The sequence below is a fragment of the Abrus precatorius genome, unplaced genomic scaffold, assembly GCF_003935025.1.
Source record: "Abrus precatorius isolate BTA unplaced genomic scaffold, Abrus_2018 Scaffold3, whole genome shotgun sequence".
Taxonomy (NCBI): Eukaryota; Viridiplantae; Streptophyta; class Magnoliopsida; order Fabales; family Fabaceae; genus Abrus; species Abrus precatorius.
In genome coordinates, this window is record NW_020874373.1 from 1,227,166 (window position 1) to 1,249,586 (window position 22,421).

The window sequence follows — 22,421 nt, forward strand, 5'->3', positions numbered from 1 at the left end:
CTGCGTTCATTTAAATTTTTTTGGGTAGAATGCAAGACAGAGAAATAAAAGTGTGTTGGTGTGAGAAACTAGTTGATCACGATACTGATTAATTAAAGAATTGGTCAAAAGATAAAAATATAAAATGATGATTAAAGGTGACAATAATTAATTATGTACTAAATATAAAAGCTATCATTGTCGATGAGGCTTGGGAGTAAGTAGAAAGGGTATAGTGATGGAGCTTAGCTATAGCTAGCAATATGGTCACAACCCCCACAACTGCACTGAGCAGCTACGAAACAACACACAACACTTGCTTTATTTATAGAAATCCATTTAGAGAAGTGAATGAGCCATGCAATGCAATGCAATGCAACTGTGGAACTCCTCTCACTTGAGTTCTGAGTTGTGAGTTAGAACCCAACACGAATGTCTCGCTTAACACCCAATCCAAACCACTACGATAGATCTCCTTTCTTCAACCAATCCATGGAGCTCGTTCAACTTCCCAACCAACCCATAACCCGAAACCGAACCCATATCTCTCCCACCCTCGGCGAGCTCCTTAAACGCGTCGAAGACGCTCAAAACGACAACACTGCTACTGCTGCACCACCCCACCACGTTCTCGACCTCTCTTCTTTCTCTTCTCACTCTCACCCCTTTGTTCTCTCCTTCACTAACTTAACTTACAGCGTCAAACTCCGCCGCAAGACGGTTCTCACCCCTTTCTTCTTTTCCCCTACCAACGTTTCCCCGCCGGCGAACCACGAGGCCGAGACCAAACCCAACGGCACCAAGATTCTTCTCAATGACATCTCTGGCGAGGCCAGGGACGGCGAAATCATGGCTGTCCTAGGCGCCAGCGGCTCCGGCAAGTCCACGCTCATCGACGCCCTCGCCGACCGAATTTCAAAGGAGAGCCTGAAAGGCACGGTGACCCTAAACGGCGACGTTCTGGAGTCGAGTCTCCTGAAGGTAATATCCGCTTACGTCATGCAAGACGACCTTCTATTCCCCATGCTCACCGTCGAAGAAACCCTCATGTTCTCCGCCCAATTCCGCCTCCCTCGCTCCCTCTCCAAATCCAAGAAGAAAGCACGCGTCCAGGCCCTCATCGACCAGCTCGGTCTAAGAAACGCCGCCACCACAGTCATCGGCGACGAGGGCCACCGCGGCGTCTCCGGCGGAGAACGCCGTCGTGTCTCCATCGGAATCGATATCATCCACGACCCTATTGTGCTGTTCCTGGACGAACCAACCTCCGGCCTCGACTCCACCAGCGCCTTCATGGTGGTAAAGGTGCTCCAGCGAATCGCTCAGAGCGGAAGCATCGTCATCATGTCCATACACCAGCCCAGCTCCAGAATCTTAAGCCTTCTGGACCGCTTGATCTTCCTCTCCCACGGTCAAACCGTCTTCAGCGGCTCTCCGGCGGCACTCCCCCTCTTCTTCTCCGAGTTCGGGCATCCCATACCGGAAAATGAGAACCGCACCGAGTTCGCACTGGATCTCATTCGCGAGTTGGAAGAAGCTCCCGCTGGTACCAAAAATCTAGTGGAGTTCAACAAGTCGTGGCAGCTAAAGAATAAAAACAAAGCCGTCTCGGTCGAAGCCCAAAACGGGACCAAACCCAAAGTGTCTCTGAAGGACGCCATTGGTGCTAGCATTTCCAGAGGGAAACTAGTTTCCGGCGCTAACGGTAACGGGAACAAGTACTCGACGGTGGCAGTTCCGACGTTCGCCAATCCGTTTTGGATGGAGATGGCTGTTATAGGAAAACGGTCTTTAACAAACTCACGGAGAATGCCGGAATTATTCGGAATCCGTTTGGGTGCAGTTTTAGTGACGGGTGGAATCTTGGCGACGATCTTTTGGCACCTTGACAATTCCCCGAAAGGGGTTCAAGAGCGTTTGGGGTTCTTCGCATTCGCCATGTCCACCACATTCTACACCTGCGCCGAAGCCATCCCCGTGTTCCTCCAAGAGCGTTACATCTTCATGAGGGAAACCGCTTACAACGCCTACCGTCGCTCTTCCTACGTCCTCGCGCACTCTATCATTTCCCTCCCTTCCCTCCTTTTCCTCTCTCTTGCCTTCGCCGCCACCACATTTTGGGCCGTGGGCCTCGCTGGCGGCACTTCCGGCTTCCTCTTTTACTTCTTGACCATTGTAGCCTCCTTTTGGGCCGGCAGCTCCTTCGTGACGTTCCTCTCGGGTGTGGTCTCGCACGTGATGCTTGGCTTCACGGTGGTGGTTGCTATATTGGCCTACTTCGTTCTCTTCAGCGGCTTCTTCATCAGCAGAGACAGGATTCCTCCCTACTGGATATGGTTCCACTATCTATCGCTTGTCAAGTACCCCTACGAGGGAGTGTTGCAGAACGAGTTCCATGTTCGTCCTCCCAGATGCTTCGTCAGAGGGATTCAGATGTTCGATAATACGCCGTTGGGTGATGTGCCCGAGACCCTCAAGGTGGAGCTCCTCAAGAGCATGAGCAAGACGCTGGGAATGAACATAAGTAGCTCCACCTGCGTCATCACCGGACTCGATATACTGAAGCAGCAGGGGATCACGCAGCTCAGCAAGTGGAACTGCTTGTGGATCACCATTGCTTGGGGATTCTTCTTTCGCTTTCTCTTTTATTTGACGCTTCTCTTTGGGAGCAAGAACAAAAGGAGTTAGGGATCACTGATCAGAGAATCGATCCGAATCAACTTTCATCCTCTGTCCATGGCTCTAGCTTACTCATTCTTCATCTCAATAACAAGCAGTAAATCGAAGTGCAACAACAAAAAATGCCACTAGTTTAATTTTATCACTATCCTGTGTTAATTATAAGGTCGCTGTTTTGGCTAAACTCAATATAGGTTCTTGTGTTTTTCTTTGAGAAAGTGTTCATGGTTTTTTTTTTTTTGGTTATATATCTATATCATAATGATTTCATGCTAATTTGGTCATTCTGTCACTGTGGGATGTCATGAGAATACTTTTTGCAGTATATATACTCAAATCTTATGATATATTTTTGTGAAATTGCAATTTTTGGTAAAAAATGATCGAAAAGTGTTACTTTAAACTTAGAAAATTGGCTAGTCACATATATCAGTATAAACACATCGGGATACTTAAAAGAATTAAATCTTCTATGTATGAACTACATCAATATTGAACCAAAATAAGTAATGCAATGAGATTAGACATCTTAAACCACTATGCTAACCGCTTTCACTCTTAATCAAAGCAAAATTCTATTGATCGTTGCTCTTAAAATTTGAATGAAAGATATGTATTTTATGAAACAACATTTTATATATTATTAAAGTGAGAACGAAAATATTAATCATTAACTTTTATTATAAATAATCAAAATTAAAATATGTAAAATTATGTATTTTAAAATACTTTTATTTTTTATTATCTATATGTGATTATAAATAATTCATACTCATTCCTCTTACTAAAAAATGTTTCTTTTTTCCCAATATTTATATGCATCTCTCCTATTCCGTACTTATACTACTCAACATACATAGATATAAATGTTAAGGTTGAAATGTATATAAGACCGGGGCATATCTCAGCTTGAGAAGTTAATAATGAAGTAATTAAAATTAGGAGTTAGTTGGTTGGGGTATTTGATAAAGTCACGAACACACACATGTATGTTGGTTGTGACAAGGTCACCTATATATAGTCATTAAGGTTAAAACTTAAAAGCCAAGCATTAAAGAGTCACAACTTTAATTTGGCCAGGAGACACAAGGAAATATTATGATAATCATGCATCTCTTTCTAAAATAATAACGACAATAATGCTAAAATCAATAATGCCGTCATGGGAATCACGCATGAAAAAACAACCGTAATTACTTTCGAATTAAGTTACAGCATCAAAGAAGCTTAATTTTCAGTAAGATTTTCCAAAATAATGTAGAGAAACAAAAGGTTTTGCATTTTGTCAAACAAGAGTAAAGCATTCTCAGCTTGTGAATGATGTAAATATCCATATGAGGAAATTTTCTTTTTGAGCAATCCTATACGGCTACAAAAAAAGTTGAAGCATTTTTTCCTCCGAATTCCCACCAAGGAAATATCAAAGTTTTATGTTAGAAACGAAACACATCATAAATAATACTATTATGTTTTGTTATGAACTAGCTTATCTTGCGTCGAAATTCATTTAAGATTCAGTATAATCGAAGGAATCGGAAACCAAATAGAAAAAATTGGCTGAATGAGTATAAACCCTGTCAATATTGGCAAAAACTAAATTAATCTTAGTTAACTAATCTAACAATTTTTCTTACTTAACTAAAAGTTTAATATGAAAACTACAAATATTCATATATAGAGTCACGTATGCACAAAGCATGAGAAGACTTACTCACCAAGAAAAAACAAATCTGAAGGCTTGTCTTTCTAAACTATTTTTCACTTTATTTTTGTTGCACAATGGGTAGCTAACAAAGAATATAACCAGCCCGAATTTGTGCTCATCCATTGTGAATTATTGTGAGAAGTTGAATCATTGTTATTTTGAATAATATAGAGTAGTAGCTAGTTTTTATTTCTCACTTTCTCGCATTATTTATTCGTAGATGTTACGAAGTCAACATCCACGTGTAACAAAAGAAAAATCAACATAACTATTTTATAAATAAACATGCGAGATTGCGGAGGGCAATTAAGCATAATTAAATTTTGTTATTTAAAATGTAAGCGTTTATAACATATTAAATACTTTTATTTTTATATTATTAACTATTTTTATTATATTATTATTAAGGTTTAAGTGCATTAAAAATCAAATAGATAGCAATACTCAAACCATTTTGAATCAATAAGTGGGTAATTTTTAACTTCCACGCAACATGAATATTTTTCCCAATAATTGGGCCATTAAAACGGGTGAAATACTAATGTTTCTAGCAAAATGGTAACCCAAGTGATAGGATCGTCCTCAAGAATCCTACTGATCCATCCTGGTGGGCCGATCCATCCACATTAGCATTAGAAAGTAATTAGCAATCCTTCAAAGCCCAAGTCTAGGCCCAACCAACCAAAAACAAAAAGATTGGAGATATGTGGCAGTGGTGTCGTATTATTGTATAAATAAATTTGTAGGTAAAGAGGCCGTCCACTTTGAAAGGGTTAGGTTTTGTGAGAAACGGCAATTCTCTCGACGGTAACTCTCTCTCTTCCCTCCTTCCCTTAGATTTCATTTCTATTTGCCTTTTTTCTTCTGATTTCAGGTTTCTATCAGATTTTATCTCTGCCTGTTTCTCTTAATCATTTTGCTTGCGCTTTAATCTCATTAATTCCCTTTTTAATAATTTATCGATTTGTTTGTTTTCTTCGACTTCGGGTTTAAAATTGTTTGTGTGGTTGAAATTCAATCTATTTATCCATTATCGATCTCCGTTTAATTCAATTTACAATTTTTGTTGTTTTCTTATGCACATACGAATAATTGTTTATTGTCGCTGAGAGAAGGGGTCTCTGTATGTGTGGCCTCTTCCTTGGTTAATTACGCGATTTCGGTGGTTTATTTTGCAGAACTAGAAGAAATCAACGATGCCTCGCTATGATGATAAGTATGGTAATACCCGCCTCTACGTGGGTCGCTTGTCTTCCAGGACTCGTTCCCGTGATCTTGAGCGTGTCTTCAGCAGATATGGAAGGTAATTCCTCTTTTTTTTTTCTCCTATCACTAATCCTTTTCCTTTGAATTTTTTATACAGCATAGTCTTGATTTATTGCTCTTTGCTGCAATCTCAATCTTTTCCAAAATTAATGCCGATTGCTTGTAAACGACCTCATTGTGGCTGTTGTTTAATGTTTTCCGCGATTGTTTGTGTGCCTATTTGGATATATGACTTTATATCTTTTAGTACCTCATTTCTTGCCTTGAGCCGGCCGGAAATATTTTGCTGTATCCTATCACTATAATTTCTAATTTGTTTGACATGAGCCGTCGAAAAATGTTTGTCATGTCTCCTTGATTCATTTTTATTGTTTGAATTGGCAAGGAAGCTAATTTAGTGATAAGTTGGTGTGGGGGTGTCAACCATGTTTTATGATGAAACTTAGGGGATATACACAGGTTTTTCCCAAGCTTTGTTTTGAGCTTGGATTTTTATTGGTTATTTGTCATGTTATGCGTGGGAACTAGATCCCCTAGGTGTCATGTTTTGACTTGAATGATCTTGTTGAAGGTTTCTGGGGTTTTGGCTAGACCTGGAGGTCTGTGTTGGGAGGTTGGCCTTGGTGGAATTGGTGGAAATTCCTGTCGAGTGTTGACTTTGGCGATTCTTTCTGTAATGTTATTGCGTGTTTTTTATGGAAATGGCAACAATCACAAACTGGTGTTTAGTTCGTCTTTGAGGGGCGAAGTATCATACAGTTCCAGTAGTTAAGTAATGATGGCCTTACTGTTTCTGGAAACCATTTCCGCAGAGTTCGAGCTGTGGATATGAAGCATGATTTCGCCTTTGTTGTAAGTTACCACCCTTTCTTTATCTTTGTTTATATTATTTGTTGACTTTTCAATTTCCCGTCATCTTTGCTCCAAGGTTGCTTTTAGTATCTGCTTGGGGAAATTCAGTTGTAGACAATGGTAAGGATTTTGTGTTACTTTCTTTGCTTGCCCTTTTCATCTTTTGGACAGGAATTTAGCGATCCTCGAGATGCTGATGATGCTAGATATAACTTGGATGGCCGTGATGTTGATGGAAGTCGTATTATTGTGGAGTTTGCCAAAGGGGTAGGAATTACTTCCCTTCAAGGTTTATCAATTTCTTTTAAAATTACTATTTCTCTAGTTATTAATTATCAAATGGGTGTTTCCTTTGGGACTGGAGTTTTGGCTTATTGTGTATATCTATAAAAAGTTTAGTTACTTGATGTGAGAGCTTACTCCATGTATATTAATATATATAATTGCATGGTTGTTGGATCATAGTTAGCATACAGGGATATATGTGTGTGTGCTGCAGGTGCGTGTCGTTTTGCCAGGAAAGAGTTTGTTGTGCGTGCCATTTGTAATCATAATCTCTTAATTTGGTTTTTTATGTCCTTATCGGTTCTGATTTCACATATTGTTCTCTTGTTACTTTTCACTTTTTCTTTCAACATTTCACTTCTGATTAGAGATTTCTGTCCTAATAAAAACAGTCCCTCGAATACTGATTGAAGACTATTTAGTTTAGTATTTTTCTTTTATCATCAACCCATCATCTTTTTGTAAGTACAAAAATACGTTTTAGTTAAATGATGATGGTCTCTTGCGTTTACCTTTTTAGGCGGGCTTTTATTACTGCACTAACTGTTTGCTTAAATACTTCAAAAACATAGATATTCAATTTCTTCTGCTGTATGACTTGTCAACGAATTGTTAGTTTTTGATTGCTACTTAATCTTGTTTTTTCATCTGATCTCTAATTAATCAGGGTCCTCGTGGTTCCCGGGAGTACTTGGGTAGGGGTCCGCCTCCTGGATCTGGACGCTGCTTTAACTGTGGTATTGACGGTCATTGGGCTCGAGATTGCAAAGCTGGGGATTGGAAGAACAAGTGTTATCGCTGTGGGGAAAGAGGTCATATAGAAAAGAACTGTAAGAACAGTCCCAAAAAGTTGAGGTAGGTCATGTTGTAGAGTTTATAAACTACTGCATGTGTTGATTTATTCTACTTAACATGGATGTTGCTTTCTGATTAATTTTGTGAGCTTTAAACTGATAATGTCAGTTTGAACTGTTCCAACAGTAGGCGTGGAAGGAGTCATTCACGTTCACCGGTCCGGTCACGTTCTCCTCGACGTGGCAGAAGCCGAGATCGAAGCTACAGCCGAGACCGCAGCTACAGGTTGGATACTAAAAGTTTCTAGTGCTAAATATGTATCAAGTGATGCTGCAATTTCAGTAACATTGTCTACTTTTGTCTCAAAGGACAGTAATAGTTTTGTAATACCTTTGCTTGTAAGATGAGTTTTTGTTACCTTTGTTCTTGTCAGCCGATCAAGATCACCGGTCAGAAGAGAACGTAGCCCAGCTTCTGATGATAGATCACAGAGTCCTCAGCCCTCCAAGATAAGGAAGCATAGTCCATCACCTGACCAAAGCAGCCCACAGAAGAGAGGCGACACAGCTCCTGGTAATGATAGGGTGGTCACACAGCAAGATGGATCTGACTACAGTGATGGTCCTAGAGGGGGGAAGCGTAGAAGCCCTGCTAGCCCTGCTAGCCCTGCTAGGGATCGCAATGAGAGTGGCTATGATAGCCCTAAAGCTAATGGGCGTAGCCGCAGTCCCAGTCGGAGCCCTAGGGATGATGACAGGAGCCCCATCGATGAAGATGATGACAACAACCGCCACTCACAGTCACCTTGAATCGTATTTTTCTGATAAAATGAGGTCGGGATGTGTCTCATCTGTTTGTATCTGCTTTGTTTATGCAGTGCACTCTAGCTTAATTCCGTGACAATTGTTTATGAAGAACCGTTTTATGTATGCTATTTTTCAGATTCTTGCTGGTTAAGCAACATGCGTGGCTTACCTAGAATATAAAGTGCATGAATTTGTTTCAAGTGTTAGCATAATTTAAACCAATGTGAATTGTTGTGAGAAATTTAAATCTAGCATGTTTTGAATCCCCTTTTATGGTTGTTTGGCAGTTCGTAGGTTTTTTTTTTTCAATAATCTATTAAAGTTGTTTGACGAATAATAAAGAAAAGTTTTTTTAAAGTTATTTTAGGTAAGTTAACTTTTAAGCTTTTAATATATATGTGAGCGTGTGTTTGTTTATATGTATTAAAAGTTTCAGAACAATTTACATTCACAAAATAATTTTGATATATTTAAGTTAGTTATATAATTAGTTTTACTGAACAACTAAGTTAACTTATATAAACTTGTTTAACCATGAAATCACAAGGCCTAAACTAGCAAATCAATTTAATATTGTTAAAGCACCCTATTTCTTTTAAAATATTTCAAATTAATGTTACACAAGTCATAGAAGTTCTTATAAGAAAAACATTTAATATAATTTTTATGAAAAAATAATATAAAAAGGAAATTAAACTTCTCATAAGTGAAACATGACTTAATTTTTAAAAAGTTAAAGAAGAGAATTTCTGATAAAAATAATTATTTTTCTAACTTATAAAAAAATTATTTATTTTTATATATTTTATATATAAGAACTTCGAAAATTTACTCAAATATGCCCATAATGCAAAACATCTTTTCTGTTAGTTAATACAAAACTATTTTACACACGAGTATTGTGCAATTTTTTTTATAACAAAAGAACAACATTGTATTAAATATTAGTGGTACTCGTATCCATGAAAACGAGTGTTGCATAAATTAATGATCAGTAAATGCTTTCCGATGGCCATTCATCACTACATAAACATTGTAGCAGAGCTATCCAGTTTCCAACAACCGATAGCTGCAGTTCTGAAATTTAGGATTCGTATTTTCTTCAATTGAAACTTCACTAATTAAATTAATTTACCTTTCTAGGATGAATGAGCCTTAAGTTAGCGAGTAGATCTGCTGTCATTAAAAATAAAACATCTGAATTTCTGGATAGCTCTGATTTGCCAACTACAACCTATTGAAACTTCATATAAATTGAATCCATGATGGAAACTCTAAGCTGTCTTCTAAACAATTTTCAAGAATCACGCTTTTTTTCTCATGTCACAATTTTTTCGTCTGCTTCATAAATTGTGAACAAAGAAACTCAGCGAACAAGAACTTGTGGGCAACGTCCTACTTAGCACCGCATTCAATTTTAGATTTACATCAGGGATTGGTTTAAGAGTTTCTTTTCCTTTGTCATAACTAAGTAGTCTCGCTCCATCTGATCACAGTTTTCAGCTGTCATTAGAGTTTCCCAAGATCTCCAGAAAGACAGAATTTTTAATTTAACGTGTAAAGTAAGAAAAATGAGTTTATATACCATTGATTTAAATTCTAGCATGTTGTAAACATAATTAACAGTACGTCAAAAGTAGATATATTATCATTTTCTTGCTTTACTTATCTCCTCACTTTAGAGGAGTCAAATTCTTAATTTTTGAGAGGAAAATAGGTGCTAAGCAACACAAATACAGCCCCTGAGCAGCATCTGGGTCATAGTTCCACTGGTAGATTTTGAAAATGGAAGAATCAACGAAAGCATAGTTTTCAGTAGCCATATATAGTATGTGTATTATGTGCAGGTAATATGAACAATAACATATCGCTGTCCACTTTGACAACTATCACTTATATTGAATGTTGCACATCAAACAAGAAAATATTTTCACATACTTTTTTCATAAACAAAATTGTGAGGAAAATCTACTGTACAGGAGGGAATTCGTTTGCTATCATATCATAGGGCCAAGGTCTAGCTCATCCTCAATGTCATCTCCTTCTTCAAATAGCTTCAAAAATCGAGCCTGATCTTGCTCCCTCTTTTTCTTTTGCCAATACTTGTATGCACCCACCATTACCAGGACCAATATAGTTAAAACCAAAATACTTAATAAAATCACAACTGCTACATTCGTTCTTTTTTTAACATGATTCCCAGCAGGTGCAGAAATAGAACCTACACATGAACACAATTTTTATTAGCGAACATATAAGATTGCAGAGATTGGCAAGTAAATAAGAATAGATGCAAGCATACACCTAAGAAAAATAATTTGGAAAATAATGTTAAAGGTTAGGGGCTGTTTGGTTTCAGAGAACAGTTTTTGTTTTCACTTTTAATTTCAAAATTGTCATCTTAATTTCATTTTGTTTTTTATTTTCAAAGAGTTGCATAAGAAACACTAAAAAAAACTTTATTATTTCTATTTTTACTGTTTATATACAAATATTTGAAAACAAGAAATAATAAAAACAATGTAGCAGTTTTGTAATTAAAAGTGAGCAATTTCTAAACCAAACAGCTGCTTAGTAATTCAGAAATGCAAGGAAGGGGAGCAAACTTATTTTGGGCATGCCCAGTAATTCACAGATCCACTAAGACAAAATAAATCAACATTAAAAAGAAAATACTCACAGCAAGTAATCAAGCCTCACCCCACTGATAAATAATATTGAACATACTTCGTATACAAATTAAGTTAAAGATAAATAAGCCTATGCACCTTGTTATGGGGAAAAAATGCGAGATGATTTTTTATTTCCTTCAGAATCTTAACAAAATTATACTTGAATTAAATACAAAAGTTATCAACGAAGAGAAACACTGATAAATTACAATATACATAGATGATTGAGGTTATTTGCCTTTTTCTGACACAGCAACATTGATATGTAAGCAATATACTAGAGATTTAAAGAACAGTTCATCAAAGTTGAAACTAATTCCTTTTTATTACTTTATAATTGTTGCAGTGGGCATCATTTATGTGACAACTACTTCTTTAGAATAATTCATTGATGTTTTCAGTAACACAGTTGTCCGCAAGGTCCAATAGCACAATAGCCGTAAGAGAAGATTTCAAAGGAATAAGGTCCCAAGACACTCACCTGCAGAAAAAGACAAGCACTCGGGGCATAGAAAACTAGCATTGAATTCTTTTTCCTTGAAGTGGACATATCTACCATCCGGGCCAACAAAATCAGAAGGACACAATTCCCACTCGTCAAACACATCATCCGAAAGAATTTTGTCTTCCTCATAGAATCCACATCGCTTGCACTTTTTACCTGTAAAATTAGTCAAAGGCTGGAAGCACAAAGCCAAAAAATATCAGTAGCTGCTCCAAACAGCAACACTTGAAACTACAAATGCAAAGCCACTTGAGTTTAATAACTATGCTACAGTTTACTAAGCAAATCCCTAACAAACATAATAGTTCTTTTCATATAATCAGAAGAGCTAGCTACCTACATTAAAACAAAAATTGTTTGGCTAAATAAACATATATATCATACTACCAATTTATTTATCATAAAACTTATATACATATAGACAATAGCCAGTTAGCAGAGTTAAATAATCTCTAATTAAAAGCAGTTAACTAAAAGCTTAAAAACCGAAATGGAGCGAGGATACAACATTAGGGAACCTCACCTGCCAAGACTCTTCACCCTTAAACGCGTAAAAGACATGTTTTTTCTTAACATCAGGCAAAAGGGTCTTGTTTCCCCCTATGCATAGAAAATAAACAGTTGGAGTGGCTCTTAGCCACTCGTGGGTCGTGAAGATCTCGATCGAGCTTAGCGTTACGTCCGCAGATAGTATCAACCCTGTTGTATACGCGTTAGATTTCGCGAAGCATAAACAAATGAAAGAAAGAAAGTTTGCGTGTTTTTTCTTACCTGGAAAACAGGTGAGGAATATGGAGAAGAATAATAAGAGGAGATGAGAAACCCTAGAATTTCGCATACGTCGAAACGACATGGCAAGAAAATTTCGAGGTTGGCAGTGGTTGATCAACGAGGAACATAAAAAATATGTTTGAATGGAGGAATTGAGATTCAGAGGTTGTGCTGCGTTCGTGTATGTCGTAGATGGTTAAACGACGACGTTGAAGGTTATAGCGCGGGAAGAGGGAGAGTGACTTGGTCGCGTCGCAATTGCTTTATAGGTTGGAATCTGATCCCATATGGTGGGTCCCACCCAGTATGCGCATTGCGCACCAACACAAAAGATCCTGCCACGTCATTGTTGCTGGAAGGTCCTGAGAGAAAGGTTTATTGAATGAACTCATATATTTGCTCTAAATATGTAGTATAGTTATTAGAATAACTTTCTATTAATTCATGTGCTTGGTGGTATATCTTATATTCTTTTATCTCTACTTCATAAGTTAATTTTAGATTGTACAGGAGTTTAGTTAATGTTAAATTTTTAGAATTTCATTACTTAAATGTTTTATGATTATTTTATTTTATTAAAAAAAATTTAAGTTTATCTTGTTTGGTTAAGGAAATTTTTTAACATAAGAAAATAAATATACTTAATAATTTTAGCTAATGGATGCTGGAATAACAGAAATTGAACATGATTATTCCATTCTGCAGTCGGAAAAAGCTCCATGCGTTTCCCATTTATAGGATGGAATCAACTTGAATATTAATTGGTCAAGTTGTGCTGCTGTGATGGAAGCTAGTTATGTTTTACTATTACACCTGTCGTTAAAGATTAGTAAATTATTGATCAATAATATGAAATATATTACCATTCTGATAACTGATATGCGTTGTTAATTGGCAGCTTATTTTATTGCTAATTGATATAAATTTTTACGGTTAGAATATTGCTCATTGTCATTGTCACTTGTTCTAAAAATGCAAAACGATAATATTAAATAACATATCATTTTATGAAATTTATAAATTTATTAAATAAAAAATAAAAAGTTATTAACATCCTTTTTATTGTAAAAAGACTCGTTTCGTAATTAAGAAAATATTCTTTGTCCATCCATCTAGTTATTTTTTATAGAATTAATTTTGAATTATTACACGTAATTAGAATGTCTGCCAATATTAATTCCAATCTTTTTTTTATTAAGACAGAGAAGTATAATAAGAATGCTTGGCAAAACCAGCAAGTACTATTTTTCTTGCGACCATAGGTCTTTCAAGTAGTTTACAATCAATTAATTGCTCATCGTTGTATGGGCATACAAACTGTTGGAATTATGATGGGGTCCATCGAAGTCTTTTTATGGGGGAGAGTGAGGAAAATGTTACCAAGTTAGATTCAAGTAAAGAAGGGAGGGGATAAATGTGTAGGTAATTTGGACTTTGGCTGGCACCCCTTGGTTTAACTATATTCACTTTTTATGGGCATACCTATAGACTCTTGGAATTTGTACATTAAATGAGTTTTAGAGCTCATAAGTATATCTTCATTTACATATATCCATAGACTTGTGTTCCTTTTCTTAAGGAACAAGTTTGCAACATTTGCTCAAGTCTCTTTCTCATCAAGCCTTTCCTTTCAGACTTTGGGTCTTAAGCCGCAAGCCTTATTAGATTTTGCTCTGATCCGACCAACTCCTTGGTTAGATATTAGGTTCTGCAAAGTTGACTTCAACTTAAGAGAATTATTTAAATATTTACCTAGACAAATTAAACATTATACCCTTGTAATTACTTTATATTCAGTCATTACCCTCCAATGTAGGGCTTGGTTTTACCAACGTGGATAGATCTGCAATCATTTGTTTAGTGTGCTGGCAAAGTGCACCAAAATACTGAAAAGAAAGCAATGGGAGCGTATGGAAAAGCATATTTAACTACTGATTAAAGCTAAAAAAAAAAAAATGGAGATTGTTTCTCAATTAAGACCGGATTCTCTCATAATTGAGCAATTTAAAAATTAAAAAACCCGGTCATTTACAATAGGAGCTGAACACATTTTCCGAAATTCGAAGGCTGTATCCCGGGTCAGAGGGAAATTGAAAGGGTCAAATTCAAGTTATTAGGCGTGGAATCAACTTGAGAAGACTTTGGTTTCCAACTGGTAGGCCTTGGTGAAGAATGCTGGCCAACATAGATATGTAGCCATTATGCTACTAACAGTTGCTGCACCTATCATCATATTCATCACCACAATCTGTAGTTGAATGGCTTCCAACGGTGAAGCCCCTCCCATAATGAGACCAGTCATTGCCCCCGGAAGGGATATTAGACCCACTGTTTTGGTGTTGTCCACCACTGGAGAAAGGGCTATGATTAGAGCCCTTTTCACTTGCTGATGCGTTGCTTGTCGCGGGGTTGCACCAAGAGCCAGTGCTGTCTCAACCTGTAATATATACAAAAGACTATTTCATTGATCTATCTCAAGTCACCCATACCAACCAGTTTTATAAATATACAAAAGACCATTTCATTGATCTATCTCAAGTCAACCATACCTATGTTATTTATAGTAATTGATCAATGAATATAACACCCAAAATAAAATATTGCCACAGAATAACATTCATACATGCGTAACATGACAATGATTGCACAAAAGTAAAAGGTAATCATGACAAAATTAATTATTATACTCCGTTTGAAATCAATTCTTAATTAATTATAGTTTTTATGCAATGAATTCCACTTTTAAGTTTTTATTTTATGACTACTAAATAAATTTTATTCATGTATTTGTTACTTCTATTTAAATAATTTTTATCTGAAATATACATATTTTTAATCAACTTAATATAAATATATTTTAGATAACAATGACAATAAATACACAAAGGTGACAACACACACATCAATAAACTAATCTTAAATTTTGTGGTTCTAGTTAAAAGTGGCGGATATTTATCATTGACTTGAACTTTCTTTTGTTATTGTTGTTTCATGCGTGTGTGGATCTGTTCAAATTCGCGCAAATCTCATCTCACATAGCCAAGTTGCAACTTGCAAGCATCTAACTGTATTGATTAATTTATTGTTAGAACACTGACAAGGACAAGACATACCAAGTTCATTTGTGTTTTAATGTCGTCGCGAAGTCTCTTCATGGTAACTCCGGTTACCGTCATTGAGTTCCCAACCATCATGCCTGCTACAGGGATGATATATCTTGGAGTGAAAGGGAACACACTCAGTGCAACCAGCACGAACATAGTCACCGCAGTTCCAGTGAGAATTGAAGCCCCAGCCACATACTTTCCACGAGGAACATGTTTGGCACGCTGACCCGCAGTATAACCAGCAACAGACACCTATAAAACAAAATCATAATGTTTCAGATAAAAACACCAAAATTAATAACAGCAATTAATTCAAACTAAAATATTTACTCTATGGTATATAACACTAAGTTTTTGGATAAATTGTTTTTATACAAAACTCCAAGTTGAGCCTTTGATAATCAACTTAATCTTTAAGACCACCAACTTGTTGGTCGTTAAAGATCAGTTGCGATTAATTAATATTATTTTATTTTTATTTTTAATATATACGCAATCTAAATATATGGTCAAGTGTCCTCTTGAGGTGTATAAAAATCGAAGGCATATAATAGATATCTTTTACAGAAAGCAATCCAAACTCCGAGTTAAGCCTTTGATAATCAACTTAATGTTATAGAAAGATTGAAAAAAAAAGGCTATAATTTTATTTGTAAAAAATATTAATGTAAGTAATGAATATATAGTATATGTATTATTGAAAGAGGAGAGATTGAAGAAAGAAGAAAGACTACCATGAAAAGGTAAGCTAGAAGGATCCATCCAGCGTTGTCTTGGTTGAATATGAACTGCAAAACAAAGCCAATAATAGAGAGCTGAAGAAATGCCCTCACAATGGCAACGACCATCTCAATCTCCATCCCTAGCTTCTGGTGGAAGGACAAGGCCACAGCGAGAAACACCACCGCAGTGGCAGCCACAGGATTCACCATTCCCTTAAGAAACTCAATCAGCCATGACCAATCCCAATCCATGGCCTGCAATGGGTGGTTCTGAGCTGCTAGGAGGAAGAAGGATTCCATTGCGATGATAATACGCTATGCTCAGTTTGTAGGCCAAAACGTTGCTTTAAGGCCGCATGGGAAGGCCAAAAGCAGAAACGACCTTCCCCAGACGAGCGTAACTGATTCAGCAGTTGCTTATGAGGTATCAAATCAAGGACTCATTATTATTTTTCATTAATGGTGGGACCCAACCATTTCTAAATTCGTACGCCATATATATTATATCACTTTTACACAGTTCTAAGGTAAAAGAATAATACACGACTTTTTCGAGAACCTTTCTATAAGACATAAATTTTATAAACAGTTATGTGAAACTAACGGGACGTACGTACGACCGAGGACGGTAACATTAACGAGTGGGCCAGTTGGACCCATGTCCGAAGGCGGTCTGGGACGGCGCATGTTATGTTAGTGCAGTAAGTTTGACAAAATCGTTCTTCCTTTTTGGCCTTTTGGCATCGTGTTAGTGGGTCTATGACCTGTCCGTGTTCATAGTTATCAGCTATCACTTATTTGGTCATTGGTTATTCTGGTGGTTTAGGTACTGTACGGCCACATGTCATCATCATCTTATCGCTTTTACATGTGACACTACTGTTTGCTTTCTTTAACCATAATAAATAACGTTCACCCCGACAAATTATAAGAACTCCCATTTTTTACTATATATAAATTACACTCCAATTCAATCCCATTAATACTGTTTATATGCGGTTTTTTTTTTACTATAATTAACGGTGTAATTGAATCATATTATGTCGGATTTCAGAAAAAAAAAAAGTCTAATGCAATAAAGATTAAGTCGTTGATTCGATTCTTACAAATATTTTTAGTTATTCCGAGGGGAACTAATTCAATAAGATTGGTTCGGGTTGGTGCTGCCTTCTCCTCCTCCCCTCTCTTCCTTTCAGTTCCTGTTCGTTAAAGCAAGCATCGGCAATCCAACCATTTCATTAAGCCATCAACAAGTCTCACCCTAGTGAATGACAATCTTCTCATTCCACTTGTTAACGTTATCTGTATAGCAAGCATAGGCAGCTACGCCCCCGTCCACTGGTTTCTTATTTTGTGTTCCGTTCTAACATGTCTATCAAACATTATTAATATATTTTAATAAGGAAGCGATTTATTTACTCTTGCTCCCAAGAACACTACACTAATACACGCATGCATCTACACATGGAGATCGACTAAAAGCAAAATTTGATCCCTTGATTTCAAGTTAATTTCCTAAATAAAAGCTCTTATTTAACATATAATTAGATTTGTTTACTCGTGCAATATAAATGCCTGCACGTGTCGATCTCAGATTTTTTACTGGTTAACGACGGAAAATCTTTTACTTGTTTCTTTGGTGTCTATCATTTTAACTTTCAGAACCCAAACCCCCCCCCCCCCCCCTCTCTCTGCATGATACAAAAATATAACTTCTTCTGCCTATATTTTACATAGACCAGAGCATCATAGCAGATCTTGTTGACGCCATGATAGTAATGTAATTCACCAGGTAAAACACAATATCATCACCATGACTACAACAAACTACGAAATTTTCCGAGGGACCAAATCCCCTACTACAAAAACAAGCAATCCCCAATATTACAACAAATTTGTTAATTTCCAACAGCACCAATGTCTAAATTGCTCTTTCAGCTGAGCAATTTCAAAATTGGTTAATTTCTCAATGTGCCAATCCTGGTGTTACATGCTATGTAATTATATCTACAAATCACTAAATTTTCTACTAAAGCCTCTTGCTATGGAAGTATGGTCTACTTTCCTTTTGTTGACCTTCTTTTGATTTGGGGATTTTGTGAATGAGCTACATTCTTCACAGATTTAGGAACAGATTTCGTGCCTTTCCTAACAATCCTCTGTGCCAATGCCTTAAGCGGAACGGTAACATCCAAAGGAAGAAGCACCTCTTCCAACTCCTGCCAATCTAGATCTTCCGAGTCACCATCTTCATAGTGAACCCTGTACCACCCAGAATCTTTGTCATAATCAGTTACTGTACCCGAGTAATATCTTCCCATAAACCACTTCCGGACTTCCCTCCCTTCAAACCATTCACCCAAACCGAAAGGCCAGTGTGTTTGAACTGTGCTTGAAGCATTACTGGGAGGGATAGTGCTGGCACCGGGGATTATGTCTGGCACCCCATTAATTACAATAGCAGGTTCCCCAGGCAACTCATAAACCCCTGTTGCTGAAGCATTTGATGATTCCTGCTTATTTCCATTGCCTTCCATTTCAAAAATTCTTTCTGAAAAACCTACAGCAACACAGTAAACAATCATATTGAATATGAAGTGATAATCCTGGGTCTACACTCCACAATTTACAACTTCAGGGAGATTGTAGATTAGATCATGCATGATTCATGAACATTAGGTAACAAAATTAGTGTTTGATAACATGTTTGTGATCCTGCAAAATCGCCATGGGATATCATAATCCAGAGCCTGGATAGAATATTCTAACAATGTTTGATGTAAACAAAAGAAAAAAAAATGGTGCAGAGTGCAATTAATAATAATTAACTTATATGTAGAAAGAAATGGATGTAAATCTACCAAATAAATCATCATTGTTTTTCCCTTCACAAGAGAACCTGTAACCTCCTTAGGTCTAGATTCCGCATTAGCTTATATATTTAAGGCATTAATGTCAGATTAGAGAAGCACTTAAATTGCAATCAGAAAGTGGCCAAAGTCTTCTTTCATTGTTTGGTACAAAAGCTAACTAAGGAAGTCTTTGTTAAACTTCCAGAACTAAGTCCTCCTATCGTACCCACTTTCTAATACAAAATCTATAACTGAAATTAATTGAAACACATGACAAGATTATGTTCAATTATTCAAAATCAATTCAACCAAATCACTTTCATCTAACTTTAAAACAAACAGACACTAAATCTTTGTCTTGTTGATGAATCAAAGGGAAAATAACACAGTAACAGACCAGAGACGAACCTGGGAAGGACTTGCGACCAGAATTCTGCTGAGCCGTTTCCTGCGTTCGAATAGGGGATTTTCAGAACGCACTATTTCTTGCTCCCCTCACCCACGGTCTCTCGTGAGTGTAAGAAAACGCAAGAGTGAAAACCCTAACAAAATTGAGGAAGAAGATGACGATGACACATCTTCGCAGGATAAACGCGCCGTTTCATTGATAGGGTCTTTCCCTTTAATATCCTAAATTCATATTTTTCAAGTTTTTCTATTACAAAATAATTACTTTCTCAATCAAGCATTAGGTAAATTTTCAAATTATATATATATAAATTAAGTTTGATTTATGTAAAGACAAATAATTTTTAAATTAAATAAAGTGACATGAATTTTTGTGATGAATAAAAGGGATTTAAGATTACACATTATACCTACTTAAAAATGTATTTCTAGTAAAATAAAAATGTTAAAAAATTCTGAACTAAAAATGTAATGTATTAAAATAAATTAGATAAAATAAGTTTGTTCAGTGAAACTATTTGAATTCACACAACAAAATATAAGAGCTAAGTTTTAAATTTTGAATATGAATTAAATACAAGTCTTTGTTAACGCTATCCAATCAAGTAAAAAAGCATGACTTTTTTTAAATTTGAGTATCACTTTTGACTCTAAATTAAATTCAACTTCTTTTTTTTTTTTTTTTGCGATTGTCCTATTTAAATAGGTCAAATAATATTTTATCAACTCTATATTAAAATTAAAAATATCATTACACAATTTACAATTAGCTTATTATAACAATAAAATAAAATAAAATAGATGTTTTAAAATTGCGACGGAATTATATTTTGTATATACTTATTTAAAAAAGTAATAACATTACAGACACAAATATTTATTTATCAGCGAATTTATAACAAAAATTAATCATTACTTCTTTATTTCATTCCATCAACTGCGTCTATTACTTTTCGATCTGAATTTTACAATTGACATTTGCGGTAAACAAAAAAAGAGTGATATCGTCTAATAAAAAAATTTAAAGTTTAGGAAATAATTATAAGGAGCTTGGACTTGTGAGCAACATGTTAGAATGAAATTTTTTTCTTTTATTATTATTTTTACGCCCACTTTTTTTATATTTACTTTTGATCTTGTCTTAATTTTGATTTCTTGTTCAACGACAGGATGCTCTAAAGATTGGGTTTTATGAAACATGTTGGGTGTGGCACGGTTTATTCCTAGTCATGTGGGCCTGTTCACATTCCACGGTTGCAATGCCGTGATTGAAACGCACGTAAAGTGTGCCCCGGTTTAGTTTAGTTTGGATTCTGATCATCATCTATACATCTTTTACAAAAATGAGAAGACCTAGTTATTTACGCCACAATAATTTCAGGGTACGTGGTTTATGGGTTTATCTATCAAATAGAAAACCAGTATTGAGTACATAATTCATATGATTTCTGGTACGATACCCAAAAAACTCGTCGATTTAATTTAAGAAATGTAAGCTTATAGTATATATGTTGCCACTGTCATTGCTGTAGACTCATGGCAAACTAAGTTAGGCTTTTGATCAATCATATATCACAATGAAGAAGCATAACAATTTGGACAGCAATTATATCGTTTATTAATTATGCTGTTCATAGAGATTCTAGTTTGGCACTTGTTCTTTCTGCGCGCGGATGCCCCATAATCGAAGAAAACCTGACTCAGAGCAACAATAGTATATTGGCAGCTAGCTTGTGCTCATTAATTAGGGATCATTGATGAAGCCGCAACGTGAAAGCAATCTTGCATGAGCAAATTATTTATAGTTAGTTATAACTAATTAAAAGCTATAAATAAAATAACTTGGACAAAGACTTCAGTACACGTTACTATTAATAATAATAATACATGCAAGAATTGCTCTGAAGGTGATTGTGATGCCTTATAACTAATTTTGAATCTAACTAGCCCGAGTGAAGTTAAATGGATTCATTTAAAGGAGATAAAATGTCAATCTATATTAGGGTGTGGGGTCTCTAGGTTAGGAACACATTTTCTTTCTGTCACATGTGTCTATATGAAATCTATGCCGCTGATTATTGATTATGAACCTAAGAAGACATATAGTCAATGAACTCCAGCAAAGTGCCTAGTCATTTTTCTGTTGGGGGGAGTGCTGATGATATTATCTTTGTTTTTCTGTTACTGAAATTTTAAGCTCATCGGAGGTTTAGATAAATCTGGATCTTATTGATAAAAAATTCAAGAAATGACTTGTTAATTTAGACACCAACTGGGCTTAAGTGTGGTGAACGCTCGCTCCTGGATGAACACCGCCAAACAATTGTTCAGGGCCTGATTGGAATTCTCTGTCTTTTTCCTGCTCTTCAAAAAGAAAATCTTTTCAACATCATTATAACTGACAGGTAAAAAGGTGAGACGAGAGATCTTGACCGACCTTATTTTTTTCGTTCCTCTAAATTTTGGAACCAAATAATTTTTTTATGAAGATCTCTCACATCCCTTCCATATATATTTTTTCCTTTAACCAAACAAAAAGTAGCTTGATAGAGATCTCAGACAAATCATGTTGATTGTATTAGGTTTGTCTAAGTTACTTCATGAGGTACATAGAGAGATTTTATTAACCCCATTAGTCTATTTAAGATGGTGTTATGTATCAGATGGCGTAATCATGAGATTGAGAAGGATGACAGAGGAACCCACATTTTTTTAATCACGTTTCAGTTTAAGAATAGCTTGAAGGTACAAGTTAATTTTGTTTTGTGAGGTCGCCATGTTGGTGATGAGAGGCAATTGCAACTTCAACCCATTATTGTCTCTCCAAGTACTTGCTAATATAGCATCCAATGTCATTTAAACATACTCGCACAAGAAGTAATTATGTGCTGACTTCCATGAGGGTAGGAAACCACTCCCCATGCCTTGAAAGATATGAATGTGTGCATGTAAGTGAAGGACGACAAAAACAAGGGGGGAAGATGCTCAATTATAATATATTGATGTTTGATTTTTCT

At 36.0% G+C, this 22,421-nt stretch overlaps 5 protein-coding genes across 9 annotated transcripts; 2 read left to right on the forward strand and 3 right to left on the reverse strand.

Annotated features, from left to right (window-relative positions):
• Nucleotides 1-411: 411 nt before the first annotated feature.
• LOC113860814 (ABC transporter G family member 20-like) lies at nucleotides 412-2,667 on the forward strand. Its single transcript, XM_027493329.1, has one exon. It carries the CDS (start codon nucleotides 412-414, stop codon nucleotides 2,665-2,667), a length of 2,256 nt encoding a protein of 751 aa, XP_027349130.1.
• Nucleotides 2,668-5,112: 2,445 nt separating this feature from the next.
• LOC113861675 (serine/arginine-rich splicing factor RS2Z33-like) lies at nucleotides 5,113-8,634 on the forward strand. Of its 5 annotated transcripts, none has more exons than XM_027494643.1 (7): nucleotides 5,113-5,170; nucleotides 5,542-5,666; nucleotides 6,442-6,481; nucleotides 6,653-6,748; nucleotides 7,434-7,621; nucleotides 7,748-7,846; nucleotides 7,995-8,634. In XM_027494643.1, the coding sequence occupies exons 2-7, from the start codon at nucleotides 5,560-5,562 to the stop codon at nucleotides 8,368-8,370; spliced, it is 906 nt and encodes a 301-aa protein (XP_027350444.1). In that variant the 5' UTR covers nucleotides 5,113-5,170; nucleotides 5,542-5,559; the 3' UTR covers nucleotides 8,371-8,634. The 5 variants fall into 5 exon arrangements, with proteins under 5 accessions (XP_027350444.1, XP_027350445.1, XP_027350448.1 ...); XM_027494644.1 differs by having other exon boundaries at nucleotides 7,751-7,846; nucleotides 7,995-8,584; XM_027494647.1 differs by having other exon boundaries at nucleotides 5,125-5,170; nucleotides 6,201-6,481.
• Nucleotides 8,635-10,155: 1,521 nt separating this feature from the next.
• On the reverse strand, nucleotides 10,156-12,553 carry LOC113863281. Its single transcript, XM_027496808.1, has 4 exons — nucleotides 12,316-12,553; nucleotides 12,068-12,243; nucleotides 11,521-11,719; nucleotides 10,156-10,588 (listed from the first exon to the last, which is right to left on the reverse strand). The coding sequence occupies exons 1-4, from the start codon at nucleotides 12,395-12,397 to the stop codon at nucleotides 10,365-10,367; spliced, it is 681 nt and encodes a 226-aa protein (XP_027352609.1). The 5' UTR covers nucleotides 12,398-12,553; the 3' UTR covers nucleotides 10,156-10,364.
• Nucleotides 12,554-13,568: 1,015 nt separating this feature from the next.
• Nucleotides 13,569-16,565, reverse strand: LOC113863026 (protein ALUMINUM SENSITIVE 3-like). The gene is made up of 3 exons (XM_027496400.1): nucleotides 16,157-16,565; nucleotides 15,429-15,674; nucleotides 13,569-14,752 (listed from the first exon to the last, which is right to left on the reverse strand). Exons 1-3 carry the CDS (start codon nucleotides 16,442-16,444, stop codon nucleotides 14,441-14,443), a joined length of 846 nt encoding a protein of 281 aa, XP_027352201.1. The 5' UTR covers nucleotides 16,445-16,565; the 3' UTR covers nucleotides 13,569-14,440.
• A 1,327-nt stretch (nucleotides 16,566-17,892) lies between these two features.
• LOC113863269 (dirigent protein 17-like) lies at nucleotides 17,893-19,596 on the reverse strand. The gene is made up of 2 exons (XM_027496793.1): nucleotides 19,405-19,596; nucleotides 17,893-18,704 (listed from the first exon to the last, which is right to left on the reverse strand). The coding sequence occupies exon 2, from the start codon at nucleotides 18,679-18,681 to the stop codon at nucleotides 18,202-18,204; it is 480 nt and encodes a 159-aa protein (XP_027352594.1). The 5' UTR covers nucleotides 18,682-18,704; nucleotides 19,405-19,596; the 3' UTR covers nucleotides 17,893-18,201.
• Between the last annotated feature and the right edge of the window lie 2,825 nt (nucleotides 19,597-22,421).

What these genes read in the sequence shown, in the direction of transcription:
- LOC113860814 (XM_027493329.1), top strand. Translation starts at nt 412, where the DNA reads ATGTCTCGCTTAACACCCAATCCAAACCACTACGATAGATCTCCTTTC.
- LOC113861675 (XM_027494643.1), top strand. Translation starts at nt 5,560, where the DNA reads ATGCCTCGCTATGATGATAAGTATGGTAATACCCGCCTCTACGTGGGT. An exon ending in AACAGTCCCAAAAAGTTGAG is followed by an intron (nt 7,622 to 7,747) that starts GTAGGTCATGTT and finishes CTGTTCCAACAG; the next exon opens with TAGGCGTGGAAGGAGTCATT. An exon ending in AGCCGAGACCGCAGCTACAG is followed by an intron (nt 7,847 to 7,994) that starts GTTGGATACTAA and finishes TGTTCTTGTCAG; the next exon opens with CCGATCAAGATCACCGGTCA.
- LOC113863281 (XM_027496808.1), bottom strand. Translation starts at nt 12,397, where the DNA reads ATGTCGTTTCGACGTATGCGAAATTCTAGGGTTTCTCATCTCCTCTTA. An exon ending in ATTCCTCACCTGTTTTCCAG is followed by an intron (nt 12,244 to 12,315) that starts GTAAGAAAAAAC and finishes CGTATACAACAG; the next exon opens with GGTTGATACTATCTGCGGAC. An exon ending in GTGCTTGTCTTTTTCTGCAG is followed by an intron (nt 10,589 to 11,520) that starts GTGAGTGTCTTG and finishes GTTCATGTGTAG; the next exon opens with GTTCTATTTCTGCACCTGCT.
- LOC113863026 (XM_027496400.1), bottom strand. Translation starts at nt 16,444, where the DNA reads ATGGAATCCTTCTTCCTCCTAGCAGCTCAGAACCACCCATTGCAGGCC. An exon ending in TTCTAGCTTACCTTTTCATG is followed by an intron (nt 15,675 to 16,156) that starts GTAGTCTTTCTT and finishes TTTGTTTTATAG; the next exon opens with GTGTCTGTTGCTGGTTATAC. An exon ending in TTAAAACACAAATGAACTTG is followed by an intron (nt 14,753 to 15,428) that starts GTATGTCTTGTC and finishes TATATATTACAG; the next exon opens with GTTGAGACAGCACTGGCTCT.
- LOC113863269 (XM_027496793.1), bottom strand. Translation starts at nt 18,681, where the DNA reads ATGGAAGGCAATGGAAATAAGCAGGAATCATCAAATGCTTCAGCAACA.